General features: G+C 38.0%; 1 protein-coding gene and 1 long non-coding RNA gene across 38 annotated transcripts in view; one reads left to right on the forward strand and one right to left on the reverse strand.

Moving 5' to 3' along the window:
* TENM3 (teneurin transmembrane protein 3) overlaps positions 1–22,509 on the reverse strand; it is a 1,291,416-nt gene that overhangs the window by 303,247 nt on the left and 965,660 nt on the right. For all 37 annotated transcript variants that reach the window (XM_038135908.1, XM_038135903.1, XM_038135907.1 and 34 more), the window contains one exon: positions 7,877–8,179. In XM_038135908.1, the coding sequence (XP_037991836.1) occupies positions 7,877–8,108 (232 nt within the window). In that variant the 5' untranslated portion in view covers positions 8,109–8,179. The remainder of the gene's footprint in view (positions 1–7,876; positions 8,180–22,509) is intronic.
* On the forward strand, positions 15,229–20,629 carry LOC119700589. The gene is made up of 3 exons (XR_005256821.1): positions 15,229–17,513; positions 19,105–19,207; positions 20,354–20,629. It is a non-coding gene; the product is annotated as an uncharacterized LOC119700589 (long non-coding RNA).

Below are 22,509 nucleotides of genomic sequence, written 5' to 3' on the forward strand. Positions count from 1 at the left end.
AATATGACCCAAGGGTAAGCAATGCAGAGATGATGGATATCCAGTCTGCAAGGAGCCTATGAAGACAGATCTGACAGGTATGAACTGCCACATTAGGACCAGTAGAGTGCTATTGACATGACATACAGCTTGAAATGGGAAAGGAAGGTGAGGAAGAGGGAGGCAGCATGAAGCACACAAACATGAGCTCAGGTTTACTGCTATTCCTGCATACAGAGGGGGGAGAAAACTCTACTATTATTTATGCCTTTCCATGAGGGAAAAGCATATCTGCCACCACAAGTGACCAGATGGACCTGACCCAGAGGGATATGTCTCTCAGCATGGTAGAAAACTCAATTAGTTCTACAGGCTAGGATCTGGTACAAAGTAAAAACCCAACGTGCCTATTTGAAGCCACCCATATATTTCAGTTTGTGGAATTTCATACAGAAGTATTCCACATGTATGGGAATTGACTCTTCAAGGCATGGACAGAAAGAAGTACTCAGACCACTGCTGTAGCTAAATGGAAGCAACAACACAGAATACTGACCTGAAAGTTTCTGCAGTAATGAAAACCTCTTATTCCCTCTATCACTCACACTTCCTGTCACAATCCCCCAAAAGGCTTTCCACTTTGTGAACCCCCATAATAAATGTAGTGTAGCAATGTTTTAATTTAGATGTTCTAGCAAAATGTCCCTTATGCTGAAGATATGAAAAGATTTACCACTCAGCAATATTTGTAGCCCAAAAAAAAAAAAAAAAAAAAAAAAAAAAAGGCAGAAAAACAAAGCTTGGAGCAAATGTGCTCCCTTGGCTCTGCCATTTCCTCTTTTGGCTTTAATAAACTCAGTAACACCGAGTACTGGCTCTCAAGCCCATAAGTTGACACTTCACAAACTAATTTCAAAAAGCATCAAGGAACTTTCTGAGAAATTACCCCCATTTTACATCTCTGCTTCACTTTATGCATTTATTTGCCAGTGATGGAATAAGCAATCACTCACAGCTTGGCCTCCAGCCCTGACTCTCAGCCCTAAGTACTAAATCAACAGACAGGAGAGACAGGACTCTTCAGCTTCTTTCATTCCTCCCATCATCCCATCTCTAACTGCACACTGCTCTAGCTTTATCCTCTCTGTAGATGTTAACATACTGAAGTCATCTTTTATAGCCATGCATGGGATCCATTCATCTCCCCAGTCCACCATTTAGTTTTTATTATGAACAGAAGCAGCACATACATCTCTGTGTATGAGCTATGGAAAGATATAAAAGCACTTACAGACCCTCTACATTATCTTCCTTTCCATGAGGCTGAAAATCCTTGTGAAGGCCTCTTGGTCACCTTATAAATCCTTAATGATTATGATCAAGAGCTTAATTTTCCTATTTTGCAACTGGACTAGTTGAAAACAAGGTTTCTACTCTATGGACTTGTAGTGTCTGTATAGAACTGCCTGAACAAGCAGTGTGCTGCCAATAACCAAGGCTGATTTCTCCCTGGAGAATCACAATTACCCTTTGTCTCTAGATCTGTAGCTCATCTACAGGCCATGACCCACAAGGGGCCAATTTCACCTCAGTGAATACCTTAGAGCGTGAATACCTTAGAGCGTGTGTGCATTTCACTGACCGTGAACTAAATATACTCCTAATCAAATAAAAGTGAAATGTTTTTCTTCATACCACTTTGCAGCTAATAGAATAACTTTAAAAGTCAACATATCCTTATCACCTGGAACCTGAAAAACCAATTAACTTCTTATTGTTGCTTAAGAAGTTACTAGTATAACAATGAGAGATTATAATACTACTTAGCACTTACAGTGCTTTTCATCTTCAAAGCATTTTGCCAACATAAACTAATTAATCTTCCCAAAATGCCTGTGAGGTAGGTAGGTGTTACTATTCCTGTATTACACAAGGTAAAAAAGAAAAAAAACCACCTCTGGCAGAAGGTTATGTGCTTAGCTCAAGGCCACAAATTTATCCAGAACATACTGGCACCGTATGCTGCTTACAGAAGTTACCCACTGAAATCAGGCAGACACTGCAGGTGGCCATGTTTCAGCATAACAAAAAAGGATCTGTCACGATGACAATCAGGACACATCTTGCACTGCAGCCAGGAAGCATAAAACACTAATTCTAATATCTGCCTTGGATTTTGAAAGACAGCGCTTGCCGTGTCACTGAATGGTAATTAACTTGCTCATTGGGAGATCACAAAGTCACTGATATATTATTTTGTACATTCATATAAATACCTTGCAAAGCAAGCTGATACAGTTCTACTGAGAAGCACTTGCCTACCCAATAGGCAAAATGAGCTCATCAATAAAGCCCAGGTAGTGGAAAGCCAAAACGTTCTTAGGTATCTATCCTTCCACTGCTTTGGACAGGTAAAAGTACTCAAGCCTTGGGTTTAAAAACATGACCATTTAAATCCTTTCATCCTGCAGCTGACATTTACGGTGACTAAAAAGATTAAACATTGTGCTATCCAAATAATTCATTTTGGGCAGCTAGTACTTAAAGCAATAGACTTTGGAGTCATATTAGGATAGTAGTTGCAATTAAGGTACCGGTTTCTAAGGTCTTAAAAATGTATCCTTGATAGTATTTAATATCTTATGCAATAAAATAAAATCTTCAAAGCATATATATCACTGTTTCAGGTCCCTCTTTTGCTGAATGGTGATATTTTTCTAGCACCTAAATCTAATTTTCATGGAGTAGCAGTTGAACAATAGCTGTGATATAACCACACACTGTAACATACTGCACATGGCTCTACTTTTTAGCACCCAGGAATGAGCTGTCCAGCATACTGTGAAGGAAAGGAATTCTTTTTCTTTACTTATTTGGTACATTTGCCCTCTCTTCTAACAGCTTCAAGAAGGTATTTAGGGCATTTCATCTAATTTAGGCACTTAAGTATTCCAGAATAACAAAGATATAAAACTATGCATACGAATGGTTTCTCCAGCAAAACTGAAAGGGATAGAATGCAATTAAATTGATCTTGAGACTTGGCTGACTGTGAACTGTTCTGATTGATAAACACAATGAACTTGTTCTCACTGCTGTCTAAGAAGACCAAGTAACTTTACCCGCAGTCTAAATCATATTTGACTCAAACTTCCAAAAAGTATAAATTTAACAAAACCCGCACTACCTCCTTGGGTCTTCTAATAGAAAAAGGTGTCCTACAACTCAGCTTTCCAATTTACACAGTTTGCAAACAGTGCGGTGAGGATTTTGTAAGAAAAGATGAACATGCACAAACCTGCACTGAATTCTGCCACCCGTGCTTGTGGGTCAGCTTCTGTTCCTGTGCAAAATCTCACTGACATGATACATGGATCTCTCTGTAGGACCACTGCACTGTCCCGCAATTACAAAAGTTTTTGAAATGGAACAATGACCACTTGGGAGGTATTTAACAGCCCTCTCTCCCCATTAACATGTATCCGATGGTAAATAAAACACTGGTTTTGCATGCCTGCGTTTTTCTTACTAAATTAATAAAAAGTATTTCAGTTGTTGTGAATCCAGGTTTGATTCACGATCTTTTTTTCAATTATATTAATATTATTAAAGTATTACTTCATTTTTTTTCCAAATGCAAATTTAAAAATATTGTTTACTTTCTGTATTTCTACCATCCTTCCCACCCACACTGTAGTCATGCCACGCTTTCAGATATTTTTGCACAGCAGTCTCCTATGTACTATCACTTTTTATCACTTCATACAGGAAGTGGTATAAAATTTCTAAACACAGGAACTTTTCTCTGTACAACAGAGAAATTCAACTTCACATTGTCAGTTTAATCTTGAATTGAGCAAGAGACTTGGGCATAATGCTATACACAATCATAGAATCAGTCACAGAATGGTTTGGCTTGGAAGTGACCTTAACAATCATCTATGACTGGGGCCCTCACCAATGGCCCCAGTCTAACTACAAGCATTCAGGTTGCTGAATTCAATTAGAGAATTACATTCAAATTAAGTAGAGAAGCACATTTAAATCAGGCTGCTCTATATAGCTGGATACTTTGAAGCATATGAAAACAGGTGTCATCTTCTTCCCTAACACATAAACAGAGACTATCATATCATCACACTTTAAAGAAAACAGTCTTTCATAGAGCTTCAGCCATTGTCAAGCATGAGATTAGGTATCTTCTCAAGGTAATACAAAATTGAGTGTCTTTCTTGAAACTAACTTTAAGAAAAAAAAGGCTCATGGCCTTCATTTACATGGCTCTCCTGTGAGGTTTATAAACAAAGAGAAAATAAATAACTAATCTAAAAGTTCTAAAAGTAGTAGGCTAAATAATCCTCATCTAATATTTTTTAAACAAAACCAGTTTTGGAACAGGTGAAGGGGCTGAAGGAAAAGAGGAGACTACACAGGGTCTTATCTCTCGGGGATGTTAACTGGAAGCGAGTTGGCTAGATGTAGTTCCGATTGCCTAAAACAGCTTACTTGCTCTTCTGGTTCTGTCAGTTGGGTTTCAAAAGTAACAAGATAGTCCCCACTTGTATAATAATTTCATGTTCAAACACTTTTTAATATGTTTTAAAAGCTTTGGAAATCATAATGACAATCATATATATTTTTGGGCTCATATTTCTATTTATGTAATTAATCTAAAGCAACAGAAATTCAATTAATGAGGAAAAATATCATTAGACTGGAACAGATAAATGGAGAATTTCCTCTCCACAAGAAAAGATCTCATGGAATAGAGCTACCATGAATAAAGCACACCTATCTCCAATAGCATTATCCCTTTCTGAATTCCTACCACTGGATTTTGGGAAAGAGGAAGCACAAAACGTATACTGAAACAACTCAGGAAGAAGAGACAGCCAAGTTCTGATTCACTAGCAGAAAGCTCTCCAGGGATTTACCCTAAAATATCAGGCATAAAAAAACATACTAACATTTTAAATGAGAGTCAGCGGTGCCCTGGCAGCCAGGAGGGCCAACCCCGTCCTTCATCAGGCACAGCATGGCCAGCCAGGCAAGGGAGGGGATTGTCCCGCTCTGCTCTGCACTGGGGCAGCCTCCCCTCCAGTGCTGGGGGCAGTTTTGGGCACCACAATGTAAGAAAGATGGTAAATTGTTGGAGAGCATCCAGAGGAGGGCAACGAGGATGTTAGAGGGCCTTGAGGGGAAGCCATGTGAGGAGCAGCTGAGGTCACTTGGTCTGTTCATCATGGAGAAGAGGAGATGGAGGGAAAACCTAAGTGCACTCTAGAATTTCCTTGTGAGGGGAAGAGGACGGGCAGGCACTGATCTCTTTCTTCTCTGTGGTGACCAGTCACAGGACACAAGGAAATGGCCTGAAGCTGTGTCAGGAGTGCTTTAAGCTGGGTATTAGGAAAAGGTTCTTCACCCAAAGGGTGGTTGGGCACTGGAACAGGCTCCCCAGGGAAGTGAGCACAGCACCAAACCTGACAGAGCTCTAGAAGTGTTTGGACAAGACTCTCAAGCACACAGTGTGACTCCTGGGGTGTCCTCCACAAGGCCAGGAGTTGAACTCAGTAAATCCTGATAGGTGTCTTCCAACTCAGAAGAGTCTATGATTTTATGATTTGAATTCCTTCACATTTGAGAGACTTGAGAATCTTGCATAACTGCTCCACTAACTCTTCAGCTGACACTGAAAATTTCATATTGTTGTTTTACACAGTCAGGGCAGAAAGTGAAACACTGGTCATGATTAATTTTTTTAATTCATTCCTAATTAAAGGTATTTATTAAAGGTTGCCATTTTTATTTACAGAAAAATTTCCTGTTGAATTAGGAGGCTGTCAATTACACTGTCAACAAAGCCACAAAGCCACATATCTCATACTATTTCTAGGCAGAGAGGAAAAAAAAATAACAGGGAAGCATCTTTTATATATTACTTAAAAACCTTTGAAATGACCTTGAGGACTTTTTCCACAAAATACTCCCAATGCCAGGAGTTGTAAATTGTCAGTCAAAGATGAGGAACACACCACCTGAACCAAGCCCTTTATTACCTGACCCTGTTAAACCTGCAAGTAGTCCCCAAAGGGGCCAAACTGGTCTGCAGTACAGGAAGCCAATAAGCCATACAAAAAGAATTGAAAGGACAATGAGGGAAATTAAATGGGCACAGAAGACAGTGCTGAGACCACTGGAAGGTGAAGAGGGTATTATCCATCCTAGGCTGCCATTTTAGGCCTATAGACATGCAATTTATTGCATATTGGGTAAGATGTATTAGCTAAATACTGAGTGCTTTTCTGAAGAAAGTGAAAGGGAATAAAAATGAAGCCCCAGTGCACCATCATATGTGACATGCCAGACCACAGAACTTCTTCCAGCTTGTTATTGCTATTTAAAAAATAATAATATTCTAGTCAGGGAATAGTTTTTGAATTCATTAAATAAATGGTGCCTATTCTGACATAATTTCTTCCCTGGTACTAAGACAGTGCCCACAGTACAGGTCTTAGAAAACTTCCTCCTGATTTTTACCTCATTAAAGTAATGATGTCAAGGTGACCAATGACTTAAATTCTAGAAAACAGTGATAACCTGAAGTTTCAAAACATCACAGAAAACAAAAATAAACAGCAAAAAGTAGAGTATAGTAGCAGCAAGCCTCAGTTACATGTGCATAAAAAAAATATTTTTATTTCCCTTGCAAACACTAGTAGGCAAAGAAGTCAACACCATCTGCACAGCTCTAATTTTAATATAAAGTTGTTCTAAATGGAACAGAGAAAAAAACATCAATGGAAAAAATGATTTAGATATTCTAAAATTAAAACTAATTAAAACTAAAACTGTTTCACCAGGAGTGAGATTTCTAAATCTACTTTTGTTTCCGCATAAAATAGGAGATAGCTTTAAACAGAAAACTGTTCACACAGCTCTTGGCCTAGCTTTATTCTTTTAGATAGTTGGGCTGAAGTACTCTACACATTTCATAACATTTTTTTTTTCTCTTTACATTAAGTAGCTTAGTTGTGGCAATGTAGAAGCATCAATTCCAGACACTCCTAATTGGAGTTCAATCACCTAGAATCCCTGAGATCTAAAGGGACCTCTTGGGATCATCTTGTCCAAACCCCGTGCTCAAGCACAGTCAGCTACAGTAAGGTGTAAGAGAACCATATACACTCAAGTTTTGAGCATCTTGATGGATATTTGGACTTCTCATGTCACTCCAGTCCTGAACTGAAAAACTCAACAGTGAGCTCTAGCAACCTATTACCATCTGGTTATATATCAGAGATAACCACTAAAAAAATCATCCAACACACTCAAATGCACAAATTGTGAACTAATTTACTTTACTCACTGAGCAGTGCTCTTTTACTGCCCTTGTAAGCTAAAATATAAAAGCACTGAGCTAATGAATTATTTTTATGCTCATGCAGACATACTATGTTTCCACAAATCTATTCATAGGGCTTGGTCTTCTTGGAACACTTGTATTTATTTATTTTTCCTATTAATTTTTAAACTACTTACAATTTTAGATATACTGGAATGGCAAACTTTTGGACAACCTATTAATGATCCAAATAACTGGGGGTCTATTTTAAAATTGTAAGGCCTGAATGCTTCACACTTGACTCTGCAATATTGTCACTGACCACTGCCCAACACAGGCCATTTCCTTCCTGTGCATCATAGATTATTTATTCCAAAGATGGTACACAATGCTTCCCCATCTTTGTAAAACATTTAGGGAGCTACGAGGGAAGTGTACTACGTGTGTGGGGTATTACCAAAACTTATGCAACTGGTAAAATAACAAACTCTTCCTGCAGCAAGAATGCCTTGGAACTAATGAATTACACACTCTGAATTCAAACATCTTGCCTACCTTGTCTGGTATACTCATCTGCTTCTCTGTGGACCAAATCTTTTACCCGGTTTCCATACAGCAACCTAGAGGAATCATGATCAAAAGCTTTCAAGGTTTCACTGGAGCTGTAAGACTTCTGAGTAGGCACTCTGCACTCCTCATTTTCTGCAGAAGAATTTGTATAGCGACGCTCCTTGTCCCGTCTGCTCTTGGTCAGGGAGCAATAAGGCCTACGTTCCTTCACATCCATACTTCATTCCTTCTCTGTGCACATCAGTCCAGCTTATTGGGAAGTCTTCTCTACATTCAGCTTACATTCACCTATAATAAAATTAGAAAGACAACCACTGATGTGTTACAATGATCTCTAATGGCTGTAATTGATCCCTGTCTGGAACAGAAAGAAAGAAAGATCTGCTCAGCAATGGGTCAGAAGCACTTCTGTAAGACTTGCCAGAGCTCCATGCATGAGCTACCCTGATTTAAACACTAGCAAAAAAAATTATTGTGAAAAACATCAGCACAGTATTACTCATTTTTATACAACAGATTAAAAGATCAAAAGCAGAAAGTGATTGGAGGAGAAAACAGAGTGGAAAAATAGTAGTTTTGCAGCTTTAGGAATGAGTTAGTTGCCTAAGGTCTATCTGTATGTAAGCTGTTTTTTTTCTTTATCTGAGAAGCTTGTATGCTTAAATGGCAAATCTCGTTTTCTTCTGCTTGTTGGAAACTTGTGCTACTAATGTTTGGAGTCTTGTACTTTTTTGTAGACTTTTAGACTTCTATAACTTTTATTGCAATTGCTGTTCTAAGAAAATTGTTCTCATCAGAGAACATGTACACATAATTTCACAGCAAGCTACAAAAACAACACAGGTAATGTACAGGAAGGTTTATCCAAGCCAGTATATTCTATGCAAGCTGTGCTAGAAGGCAAGAAAATATTTGATTTGCAAATGACAGTCAGCAATAGTTTTTTTCCCCCCTCAAGTTTTTAAGTAATATTACAGTAAGAATCATATTTCTATTACTATTTATTTTGCTTTAATATTTCATTCACACGCTTTCAAAAAAGAATTCTCAGTTTTCAAAACAAGGCATCTCAGTTTAATTTCTTGGGTCCTGCACCCTCAAACAAAATATCTACATTTCTGAGAGAAAGAAAGCCTGGAAATTCTGCTTTTGTTTTATAAACAGAAGTGCTAAAATAAAGTTAGAGATATAATTTTTATCTTTAAGCAGCTGAGAAAGTATATGCATATCACACAGCAACACATATCACAAAGCAGCAGCAAACTCCATTTGCACTCTCTTCAGCAAAAATAAGGTTGCTTTACAGCTTTTCACTTTTTTAAACACTTAATATCAAACTAATTAGTTGTCACTCCTTAAAATATTTTCAGAGAGTATTAAATTTACTACAGAACTGTAATTCAAGTTTGTGAACAAGAGCCAGTCCTTTATAATTTTGTTTCGCAATTTTCCAAAAAGGTTTTTGCATTTCTTGGCCTATGTGAAACTCAGTTTAGACTTGAGAATAAAGCTCCAAAGACTTCCATTTAAGGAAAAAAATCTACTTTTATATTTTCAAATTTTAAGTGGTTAACTGAAATTTTTACATGACCAAAAAAAAAAGTTTTACAAAACGAGAGTTTATTAAATTGAGGACTGTTTAGATGCTTGCATGCCCACGTAGCACATCTTTCTAGCTTATATGAAACACTCAAATTTTAAAACACTTGATTTACTAATAAATGCAAGTACTTTCCAGGAAAAATCAGTTTACTAGACATATTACAAACTCAGCATTTTATTCATACTAAACTGAATTGTGATGTTTAAAAATCATTATTAACAAATACACAGGGGAATTCCTTTGCAGTGCAAAGCCTATCTCCCCTTTCATCTAAGCATGTCAAGACTTTAAAGGGCCACTAATTCCTAGTGTCTCTAAACTGTACCATGGGAAAACTGACACACTATTCATCATCATGACTATCCACCATCAAAGAAGAAATATTTTTTATTTTTATCTAAGTTTCCAAAATCCTTTATAATGTTAAAAAAAACCAAAAAACCCCAAAACAACAACAAAAAAAGCACAACAAAAGCCAAACCAACAACCCAAACTCTTATTTGCACAACACATTGTTACTATACCAAGATAAAATCCTTAAAGACTTAATCCATGCTGTAGCATGAAGGAGTACTGATCTGCTTCCCACAGAAGTCAATGAATTCAATAAAATTTCAAAAAGCAGTTCTCTGGGTTATCTATTGCCTAGCCAGCCAAAGAATGAAGAGGTTAAAAAAATACAAGCTGTTTAACAACACCACTTTATGGAGACACTTCAGCAGTGATTATCCTGCCAGAATAATGAGGACTACTGGATTATTTGTGGGCATTTTTGAAAAACAAACAAACAAAACAAACAATAAAACAAACCTTTTAGGTTTTAAGAACATGATCTTTTTGAATCCGGCACTATACAAATCACCTGTTTACTTTCAGTAGCCTTTAACTTTAAAAATTAATAGCATCTCTCAGCAAGTCTTAGGAAACAACACCCTCAGGCCTGTGTCTGAATTTATTTTATCAGTGAATTAATACACATATCTAATAGAAGACAGAACAAAAACTATCTTAAAGAACTGTCTACAAATAAATGTTCTTTACTGTGATCAGACAACAAGCAGAAAGGGAGAACACAAACATATTTGCAGAACACAGCAACAAATATCAGAATTAATGTTTAAGTAGGGTAAGTCAGCAGTGACAACCCAAACAAAAGGAGACTTGCAGACGGCTTTGCTACATCTTTACTTGAATCATTGATATATCATGGATCACCCCTTCTTCTTCCCTAGAAACACTTCTCACACCCAGTGAGAGAAGTATTTTCAATTATTGAGAAAATTATTTTAATAAAAACACAAACTGTCATTTACTGCATCTACTCAGCCTCTTTCCTTGAAAGATCACTACTAAAATACTAACAAGATTTCCCATTCACATCTTCACAGATTTAAATGAAACACTGCTGCACAGATTTGATCATATTTCCTTTTTTTCTTCTCTTCTGTTTCCTACAACATTAAAGCTGCATCTCAGGGTCTTGGCAGGGATAGACAAATGCACAGCAACTAATTTACAAAATCAGATTAAAATCTTAAACCAAGGAGAATAAATTTATTTTGAGATGTATTATGAAACACTTGATTTCATCTGCAAAATATTTTTGCCCATATGTCAATATTTATGGTCTATCAGGTTGCTTCACCCCAACTAAATGAAGTAATTCACACAGACCAATATTTACAAAGCTATTGAACTACTAACACACTCACAAAAGGATGTCAGTTCAGCTCTGCTATATTCTGCTGCACGTGTTATATTGCAATGCTAACGTGAAACAGCCTGCATGCACTGCAGAAACTAAAAAAAAAAAATTCCCTGGTGCATGCCACTACTTCAGGTTTTTGTGCAATACTTTTGAAAGTATAAAAACTGAGGATGCTCATCTGTGTCACTGAGCATTGGGATCTCCCATGACCTCTTCAGTGATCTCTGCAGTGTTAGGGGCTCCTGGCTGAATCCCACAGCAGGGTGTTCACTGATCCCCGGGCTGACATGTCAGCTCTCATACAGTCACGCTCAGCCCACTTCTCTACACGGCTTAGCTGATTGCACACTCAGAATCTACTTTCCCAGTTTCACTCAAAATTTTAAAAAACAGCTTGAAACCATAAAGAGGAGATGCCCATTTAAAAAATAATACTTAAATATTTCTTACAACTTAATTTAGAAGGAGAGAAGAAGCAGAGAAGCAATTCTTGTTGTGATCAGGTCAATGGGATCAAAGTGCTCATTCCCTTATGAGTCAGGCTACATTGTAGACCTCTGCCATCATTAACACCTTTAGCACAATATTTAATTACCAAGTCTGATAAGTTATGTGCAATTAATAATTAAAACAAGCAATCAAAATTCCTTCTTTTACTCTAAGTGTTGTAGAGACACCAAGTGCAAACACTAAAACTCAGCACAAGACATGTTCACACATGAGTGTCTAAGCTACCACAGAAGCTTCAATGACTGATGTCGCAGACACAAAGTTGACTACTAGTGTAGTTTACGCTGCATTTAAAATGTACCAGGACAGCTTTTCATCAGTTTCTCTTAGTCATTGACGGCAACATGAAATAAAGTTGACGTAGTAAAAAAGAAAAAAAAAACCACCCAAAAACCAAAACCCCAAAAAAACCAAACAAAAAAAACCCCAAAAAAACTCAAACAAAAAAAAACCACAAAAAAAATCCAACCAAAAACCAAATCACAGTTACTTAGCTTTTTTCAATAAAAACACTTTATACTTAAGTTTTACACTGTGATACAGAAAAGTACTACAGGCATATTTAAATTGTTAAGGTGCAAAAAAGGCATTAAGGTCATGCTACAGAGTTATCCAAAACACCCAGGTACAACTTCAGCATGCCTGCAGGCATTTAAAATGTTACAGAAAATGACTGTATTTCATTCAACACCTTGAACTCTCAGTTCCTCAAAGGGTTGTTGCACTTGGGTAGCAGGATTGCAATTGTGCCCAAGGTACATGGTGCTCCCTCTCTATCTCTCACTTGGAGAAACTTCTCCCAGCATTAAACATGATTCAATGAGCATCAATGTACCCAACTAAGAAGTCTAAATATACCTCAGTATTTTATGTCCTTTGATATCTAAGAATCTACAGAAGCATAAAAGAGTAAACAGGGAAGAAATAAAATATGTTTGTTACCAATATGACAAGATAATTTTATAGAAAAGATTATGCCACTGCTTAGGTTGATTTATGGATCTACTGTAGTCCCTTTTAACATCTATATCCATTTTAGACATTTCTAAACATACAAAGCAAAACTGGAATTAGTTCCAAGAATAATGAGAGTCATTAATATATGGAGAGCTGGAATAGAAAATATTCAAAAAAATGAAAGATAAAATTTGTACATTTCTCTGTTACAGGGAACAGTAAGAGAGTTTGAAATATAAGGAAGCACAAACACTTCTCCTCAGTCTCAAGGAGAAGCAGCAGCAAGGAAAGCAGCATGCTGTTGGAGCAAAGCCCTTCTTCCCTCCACAAGGCCAGCAAAACTGAGACAGGGAAGGAACTTACATATCACAAACTTCCCTCCCAACATCTCAATCTAAAAACTTAGACATTCCAAAGAATCATAGTATTCCCAGCTGCAGAGACCTACATTATTATTGAATTATTGTTATTTTTGTTATTAATTACCATTATTACAAATGAAGAGTCATTGATCCTTCCACATTGATTCCTAGGTGAAAGCAGTCTGAACACTTGCTTAGATGGGGATCAAATCTGCTTTCATGATTCTCCATAAACACAAGCAGTACAAGAACCCTGAGATTTCTGGGAAAAGAAGCAGGCTTGAGCTTCTGTCTGGAATAAGAGCAGAGGATTTTACAGGCTGCAAGCTAAGACAGTGCCTATTCTCAGCATTGACAACAGTTGCTGAAAATAGCATCTAAGTAGTGCTGTTCAACAGATACATGTCTGCAAATGCCATTATTTTCATTAAATAATAATTTCCTTTGTACCTGTAATTGTTGACCGGGTTAAGTGAATGTAAATACTGCATTAGTTAAAAATTGCACTAGGTATAGTATTTCACACCCTTTTCACAGCAGAAAACAAAGCAAAATTCAACTGATACCTGTTAGCAGGTAGATTAAAAACCTTAGGTACAATATGCAAAAAATTAAGAAAATCTTCTGTCCACAAAAAAAACCTTCACAATTTGCACAACTAATCACCCATAAAACCTATTACAAACAAATACTAAGAAAAAATCAAAAAGCATAAAAGAGTGATGAAATTTCCACTTCAATGGCTGATAAAGTGAGATATGTCAGAAATCAACTGAGCTGGAAAAATGACACTTTGAAGAGGTGCTTAGGATGATCTGTAGCCATGGTGTGCCATTAGTCAAACTGATGACTCTTAATACATGGACATTTCAGGTCATCATATCTAGAAACTCACTTAATATAAAAAGTCTGTCTTCCAGCATAGAAACTAGAGAGAATGTATCCCAAGCCAGCCTTCCTAAGGGGGAGTGAGAAACAGATGGCCTGTCAGACAGTTCACAAACTACAATTTAAAAGAAGCCTCCTAAAGTCACGAACTAACCCTACATTTTAGAATCAAATTAAAAACAAACAAACAAAAAATCCTAGCAAAAAAAAACCCTAACAAAAACACACATGCAAAAAAAGAGTAGTAAGACAAATAAAAATTATTTTGTATTTTTCTGCATCAGTCAGAAGAACAGAACACTCATATCTACCATCACAACAGGATGTAATGCTAATATAAAAGTTACTTTACATAGTCTATCTAAAAATCTTAACTCCATTAGAGACAAAATAAACAACAAATAAATGTACTCTATGTTCATTACAGAAGTTTCTTGCAATAAGAGTCAGGAAAATCAGCAAGATAATGAGTTCTGCAGCATCCTGGTTAGTCACAGACATTGATGTTTGTATAACAATATTGGTGCCATTAGTTAAAATTTAAATCCTTGGGAGTTGAGGGAAAGAGGGAAAGAACACTTCATACTTTCCCTGACACAGCATCACACACAGAATAATGAGGTTGGAAGAGACCTCTAAGATCATCAAGTCCAACCTGTGCCCTAACACCTCAACTAGACTATAGCACCAAGTGCCATGTCCAGTTGTTTTTTAAACACATCCAGAGATGGTGATTCTACCACCTCTCTGGGAAGACAATTCCAGTACTTTATTATTCTTTTGGTGAAAATGTTTTTCCTAATATCCAATCTGTACCTTCCCTGACGTAGCTTGAGACTGTGTCCTTGTGTTCTGTCACTCGCTGCCCGGTGGAAGAGACCGACCCCCACCTGTCTACAACCTCCCTTCAGGAAGTTGTAGAGAGCAATAAGGTCATCTCTAAACCTCCTCTTCTCCAGGCTAAACAACCCCAGCTCCTTCAAACGTTCCTCATAGGGCTTGTGTTCCAAGCCCCTCATCAGCCTTGTTGCCCTCCTCTGGACACGCTCAAGCATCTCAACGTCCTTCCTAAACTGAGGGGCCCAGCAGTGCAAGCACAATTGTGCAAGCACAAGTCCTTCTTGAATCATGTCTCCCAAGTCTACTTTTGCACCTGCTCAGAGCTCTTCCACAGAGTCCTCTTTTGTTGTGGAACAAATATACAGAAATCTAGAAATCTAGAGATTTTTTTAAACTAAAACAAGACAGATGGAGAATCTGACACAAGAACAACATATAACAAACCATGAACATCAGCAAAGGTGCTACAGTCCCTGTGTCCCCAAGAAGGGAGCACAGCACAGTCATTTCTGTGTTTCTGTTTGGAGAACAAAGCTATCAGTATGTCAGCTTCACCATCTGAAGAGGCTGTCGATCATTCAAGCCCCCCTTCAACAACTCAGAGTTAATTTCAAGCAATTTGACAGTAGTGAGGGTTCAAAAACAATACATCTCTCAAGTCACTATAAGGGAAATGAAGTCTATTACATGTGACATGCAAACTGGGCATGCAGTCACAAGGCTGAGCTGAAAATGTTACTGTGAAGGTGTCTGGAAATGAAAGGAGAACCTGAGGAAACTGTAACAAGGATGTCATTGCAGACACATGGGAGAGGGAAAAAAAAATAGCTAAGTGTAGGTGCTGAAGCTATTGCTCTGCTTGCATGACATAGGATACACAGGCAGCATCAGCCTTGGTCTCCAAGTACAGCTTCTCTTTCACTTCTCAGTGAAAACTGAAATTCCACATAAACAGGAGTCATTCACAAGATTTTCCTTTCCCTTGCGATCTGACAAGTAACCAGATTTTTCAGTTCCAGTGTTATTATAATGAGGATACTGTTACAGCCTGGTAACCTGGAGAATTATTTAGTGACTCATCTCTATAAAGAATGACTAGTAAGATTTTTAAGGCATACTGACAATAGTTTTAGTGCTCAAGAACTCTGTTAGAGTCAAAGTTATCCCCTTGCCCCTCCGGCTGACCTTCTCAAATAGCAACAAATCAAAACCACAGAGATACAAACAAGAAAATTCCAAAACATAATGAAAAATCCCCACAGAAACAAGTACTCTATAGTCACACTGTCACAACATTCACTCCTAATAAAGCAGTGTAAAATATTATTTACAAATGCCACCATAAGATGTAGTAAAGTACTGCTTAACTTGATTATGTTCACATTAGCAATCCCTACTACTGTATTTAACTATCCTATCTATTCAGATGGTACCAGCTGTCATGTGTTCCTCTATACTCCCCAGGTTCCTGCTTCCCCCTCTGCACAAGCTGTGTCCTCTTGTCACAACCTCTAATTGTCTCTTCTTCAGCACAATCCAACATCAGCAGACAGTAAAGGCTGGAGGTTGTTTGCCCTGCTGGATCACTTCCTTTCTGTAATCCCTGTTCTAACTCCTTCAAAGCATCCCTTTCATTGCATCAGATTTTTAGCCTTACCTTAAAGGTCATACAAAACCTTTTTGTCCTGTAATTACCCCATTCCACTCTTACCTCCCAGGTTTTATCTCCAGTTTCAACAGAACTAAGACTCTGATTAAGGTAAACAAAAGAATAATGCAGTTTTAAAATAAGTTCTTTGGCTAACTATGTGAGACACAAAATTTCCCACAGTAATTAGCAATTGTGTTCAAAGGAGCACGCTGCCCTCTGGAAGTGCCCACACAGCCTCCTCTGGCATGACCCTACCTGGCTACCAACCAAGACCCTCCCTCGTAACTACTTAAAGAACAATTAACCCTTAGTAATTCAAAGCCTCCTACAGGAAGCTGGGGAAATAGGACAAAGAACTACCTCCTGCTGCCCTCCTCCTTCCCTGGTGTGTGTTACCTAAGGCAAGGCACCTGGCTGTGCTTCCACATGCTGCCAAATTTCAGCCATGGACATGAAGTGACCTGCTGCTGGAGAGCCCAGGGACAGCACCTGCACTCACATGCCAGAGAACCAAGTCTCAACTTTAAAATATGCTTCACTGTCAAATGATTCCAGTTTTGCAAAACAAGCACGGGCTTCTACAGGGAGTATTGAGCACCTTCATATTATGCTTCTCTAAACTCTTAAAATTAACACTTCATATAATACTCAGAATATCTCAATATTTTAATCAATCTCATTGATTAAAAATCCTTCTGATTAAAGTAACAATCTACTTCAGCAACAGATCTGAAGGTGACCTTTAAAGAATGGGCTATTTCTATCATTAACCACATAAATGAAAATTTGGTCTCCAAACACATGCACAATTAACTGTAACAGAATAATGAAAATATTTCCCAATTATCAACCAAGTCCTTTCAGATCCAATAGGAGTTTGTAGAGCAGTTCCACAGGTCAGTCACACCAGAACTAAACAAGATGTAATTGTGTTTCTTATCAAGTAAGTTTAGCAAGCAGAGGTGCAAGACAAAGCCAGGAATCCTGGAGGCTTCCATTCATTTACAGGACACAGAAGACACAAGCAGAAGAAGGAAGAGAACCTTTCCTACAGTGACAGTCAAGATGCCTTGTCCCTATGGACTACATGGGTGGATGAGCAGGTACTTTAATTTCTACCCTTTTTCAAATATTTCTAAGTCTTTTTTAATATGAAACACAAAGTGGATCATCCACCTTTTCATGGCCTTATACTTAATATGAAACTACTTGTGATTTTCTTATTCTGTATTTAAGAGCAAAAACATCAGTTCCAGTATAGGCACTTCCAAGCATTAACTTTTTGCTGAATTGTCTAGATACTGGAGATAGTTTTGTGGAAAGAGGGCATGAGATGCATGACAAGATAGGGTCTAGAAACTTTCTTGATCTACACAATGCCGCACAGAGGCTCATGTCTCTCCTAAAGTGAAGAACTCTAGAATAGTAGGAAATCCAAGGTGAAGTTCTTTAACTACATTAGTTATGTTCAGAAGAATTTAGAAAACTTTTAGAAAAAAAAATTGATCCTGAGGGGTGGTCCAGGACTGAAGAAATGCAGGCATTAGAAAAGAAGGAAACCCCTTACACCTGGCACCTGAACTTAGTGGCATCAAAATCTTGTCTCTCTATTTACACAGCTCAAGAACTGCTTAAAAAGGCAGTACTGAGAGATTTGGTCTGTACTGAAAAATTCTGGCAGCACAGTTGAATTTACTAGAAGTCATAGCTTAAGCTAGCAAAATCTATTGTGCAGATGCAGCAATGCTGACAGAAGAGTGCACTTTTAAAACCACTGATGTAGATAAGCTCTGAGACTGGAGCCATTCTGATTAATATCATAGGCTCTTAACGCACCCAGGTGAAAGGATGAGCACACCCAGCAGGGTGAATGAAGGGGTTCAGACTGCTCAGCTATCATTTCTGGACATACTCAGCTTCTGGGGAGGGCTCATTCAGCTGGGAACAATGAATGTGCTTCTCCACACCTTCGATTCATACCCAGACTGCCTGGTAGTGCTGCACAGAGCTGCCGGGTAGGATTAGTAATATAATTTTTGTGTTGAAGTTAATTGAAGCTTCCAAGAAGCAGGCTTCAGAAAGAAAAAGATTTAACAGAGGTTCTTTGCTGGTACTGGGAGAGTTTATCTTCCATATGGGGAACAGGAGAGATAAAGGAAATCTTAATATTCCTGTTTGTCAGTTGGGGCCTCCAAATAACTGAATAGAAGTATATGTAATCAAAGAATTCTTACCTACAATCAGCAAGCAGTGCAAACAAAACCCACAAAAAAGACCACAGCTGTAACTGAGAAAGACAGACTTGTACAGAGAGTTTGAAATATACTGATGAAGACTAGAGCAAAGAAGGTAAAAGAGAGATTGGAAAGTTAAGAGATATTTTATAGCTCTGTGGAATGATTAGATGGATACCCATCAGATCTTATCCCATTTGCAGCCCTTACTCAATGCTTAAATAGTTTGATTGAACATTACAAAGCTAATGAAATGTGTATGTGCACATACATGTCCATATAAAAATAGATGTTTAATAGATATGAATACAAACTGCCAATGAAAGACATGCTATGGGGAAAGTGTTATTATTAGTACTCTTGTCCTAAATCTAAAGTAACAAAGCCCACTATGTAGCTAATCTAAGTCAAGACAGCTTGGGAAATGTACATGCCTAATCTAACTCCCTTTTGCTTTCAGCAATCGTATATTCCAACCACCAAGATGCTGATAAATTCTCTCCTCATAAATTTATGGTAAAAGCAGCCAAATCAAGAGCACCAGGGAGCATTGGAGGGACAAGGTAGGAATGTTCTTATACCTATGTAAGTTAAGTTTCTCAGTAGTTACTCTTCTGTCTCCCCTGAAGAATAACAGAAGATCCTCACCATTAAAAAAAAATTGCATAGAAGTTTTTAAATATAGGTTACAAAGCCACTAGTAAAATGTGCAAAATACCATTGAGGAGAAAAATTCTATGCTGGTTTTGGACTTCGAAGCTAGAAAAACCTAAAGTTTATTGCCTCCAAATTCCTTTTATCTATCTAGTCAACTAAAATAAAATTTATTATAGGAACAAAACCAGCATCACTAAAAATAGTGAAATATTGATAATTATGTATTGCTTTGTGTTTCCTTACCTGTTATTCCCTCAGGGCTATGTTCCTCCATACCTAAGGGAGAAATTAGAAGCTTTTGGCAAAGGTGCCAGATTTATCAGGGGCTGCTGCCTGAGAAACACTGTCTATCAGCAAGTCAAAAACTTTGCTGTGACTCTGCATCTTCCATGTCCTGTTTAAAGCATTTATTTACCTTTCACAAAAACATGGCATGATCAGCAAACCACTATGGGCTGGTATATGACTCTAATTTAAGAGCACTCACTGTCCTGTGGAATTGTTAGATTAGAGATCGTGCCACAGTGACTCAGTAACAGCTACAATATAAGAAACTAATGAAGTAGCACCTTACCTCACCAGGATATCAGTCCTGAACACTTGCACAGACCAGCTCAGTCTGTGCCATGCCTGAGACAGGACACAATGCAGTTTCCTTAGAAAGCAGTCTGTCAGTCTCCATTTCTGAATTAAATTGAATTTCTGAATGCCTTATCCATAAATCATGAAGCAGTTTGGCTTTGTGAAAGGAGACACAGTTCAGAGTCACAAAGCTAACATTTGCCAGAATCCTGGTGATAAAATTCTAGAATCTGGGTCTTCATGCAACCAGAGGGGGGAAAAAAAGGCTTGGGAGTCTTTTGAGGGAGTCTATGTTCTCCCTATGGACTGAAGGCGAGACAAACTGGATCTGGCAGATGCTCACAAGAAATTCAGTTTAAAATTTATTTTAAATAAATAAAATAAACAAGAAAAGCTGTTCTTTTTAAAAAGCAAAATGAGGATCAATAGCTACTATAATAGCCATCCTTTCGCTTCTCTCCCCCTTGCAGATGCTCTCATTCAAACATTCATCCAAGATGACCGACCCTGGATCCTGGCACTCTGCAAACATTCATCCAAGATGACCGACCCTGGATCCTGGCACTCTGCAGCCTAATGGGCCTGAGCATCCCTGGGATAATCCCACCCCTCCCCTGCTGATGCCGGGCCTTGGTGCAGCACACAGGATGGTTCTGAGGCTGGGGGAGCAACAAGGTAGGGTCTGATAGGGTTTGCAGCAAACAGGCAGTACAGCATTAGCTTATTGCTTGTATCTTCTTTGCTTTAGCACTAAATAAAAAAAAAAAAAAAAGACCTCCTTAACAAGATTTTATTAAGTTTCTGACCTGCAGCTATGACTTCAGTCAGTCTGTTTTGAGTGCACTTGGTAGTGTTGACCGACACAGTTCTCTCAGACAGAAAATACAAGACAGATGCTCATTATTTCAAAAAGCTTTAATCTAATTTTATTTCTATATATGAAGCAGCATAATAAATAGGATTCTTGTCAATGCTGGTGAAAGGCCAGAGGCTTTGCCCTGACTGGACAGCACAGGGTCTCAAGAGCTGTCTGGACTTGTCTTCACCTGTCTGGTTTTAACAGTTGCCAGGTGGTGGAGCAATTATTGCCTGGCCTGACCCCCAAAACACAGAGGGAACATCTGACATCCTGTAGTATTCACTGGGTAACAGGAAGAACCCTTTGTGTCACCTGAGGCTGGGGAAGGCTTTGAAGCAAACCTTAAAACCCAGGCTGGGGCCTGATGCAAATAAAGCAGGCTACAATAAAGCATTTAAAAACAGCCCTAAGAGGACCAACATCGAGTAAGATGCCTGGCATGCTGTGAACACCGTGCTCTCTGCAGTGGAAGGCAGAGAATGCTGGTGACTCCATGGAAACACCTCCCCACCTGCCAGTTCATTTCCACCCTCACAACCCAGAGAAACAATTAACACCAAAAATGGCAGGCACTTGGAAGTTCTGTTTAACACTCTTAAGTGTATTGTTACAGATACTTAGACGTTTTTATACATTCTATGGAATGTAACAGTGTTGAAATATTAACTGGACCACTAGTCCAGTCTCAGTTCATTATCTATGGCACGTGCATTTTAACTTAAGAAGATTCAGAACGTATCTACAAAGCGCACTTTCCTATCCACAAGGAACAGTTTTTAAAAGCGAAGAGAGAACTGTAAAAGCCTTGGAAGATTTTTAAAAACTTGGTTTCCTGAGAGGTGTGGACATTAACTTTCCAGTCCTTTTGCACTGCTTTCCCCCTACTTTTTCCATATTTAGAACCCTTCTCTTTAGTAGCTTGCAGTAAAGTGTAACAGTGGTAATGGATGCAGCCACACAAGCTCTCATTTGGGCAATAGCATCTGACTGATGAGCGGTGTGTTACAGGACACTAACGAAATGCTAAACCATGGCATAGTTATTACACACTGCATCCAAGTTCCTACTTTCCAGTTTTATAATAATAAGCATCAATAGATTACAGAATTTAAAAAAAAGAAACTTTAGAGAATATGGTACTAAATTTGACCTGCTGAAACAAAATAATTTTAAAGACTGTATCATTAGAAGCTACCAATTTTGAGGAAACTATAAACAGTCTGCATTTTAGGTAGGCAAAACTATTCATGAGATCAAGAAAAGCCTTACCTTCCAATGCATATCAGTTATAACCAAGACAATCTTACTATCTTTGTTTCAGGTTCATTTTGCTACTATAGCTATTAAATTATTTGTTTAGATAAAAACATAATTTATGTATCTAGTAATTACATTGTGGGTTAAAAGGTCTGCTTTATTACTAACACTAATCAACTCATCAGGATTACTCACTGAAACAGCAAACTCTTTTCACAGATGTTCTTTGTTCCATCACTATGTAAAACCTGTGATTAATATTAACCTTTATCTTAACACTGTTCCTTCCAAAATTCAGAAGAAAATATTCTCTTTCTCGATTCTTTGGAAGAAAATGCTGTTTCTCCCACAGATCTTAAATACCTAAATTCCCAGAGACTGTTTTGTGAAATGAATTCTTTGATGAGCTTCAGAATAAGGCATTGTAACAAAATACTCAACCCTGTCTCCATAGTCTGCTGCTGCCACCATTGCTAACAATTATAAGCTTCCAGTAATGTGAATAATTCA

Source organism: Motacilla alba, chromosome 4 (assembly GCF_015832195.1).
Source record: "Motacilla alba alba isolate MOTALB_02 chromosome 4, Motacilla_alba_V1.0_pri, whole genome shotgun sequence".
NCBI lineage: Eukaryota > Metazoa > Chordata > Aves > Passeriformes > Motacillidae > Motacilla > Motacilla alba.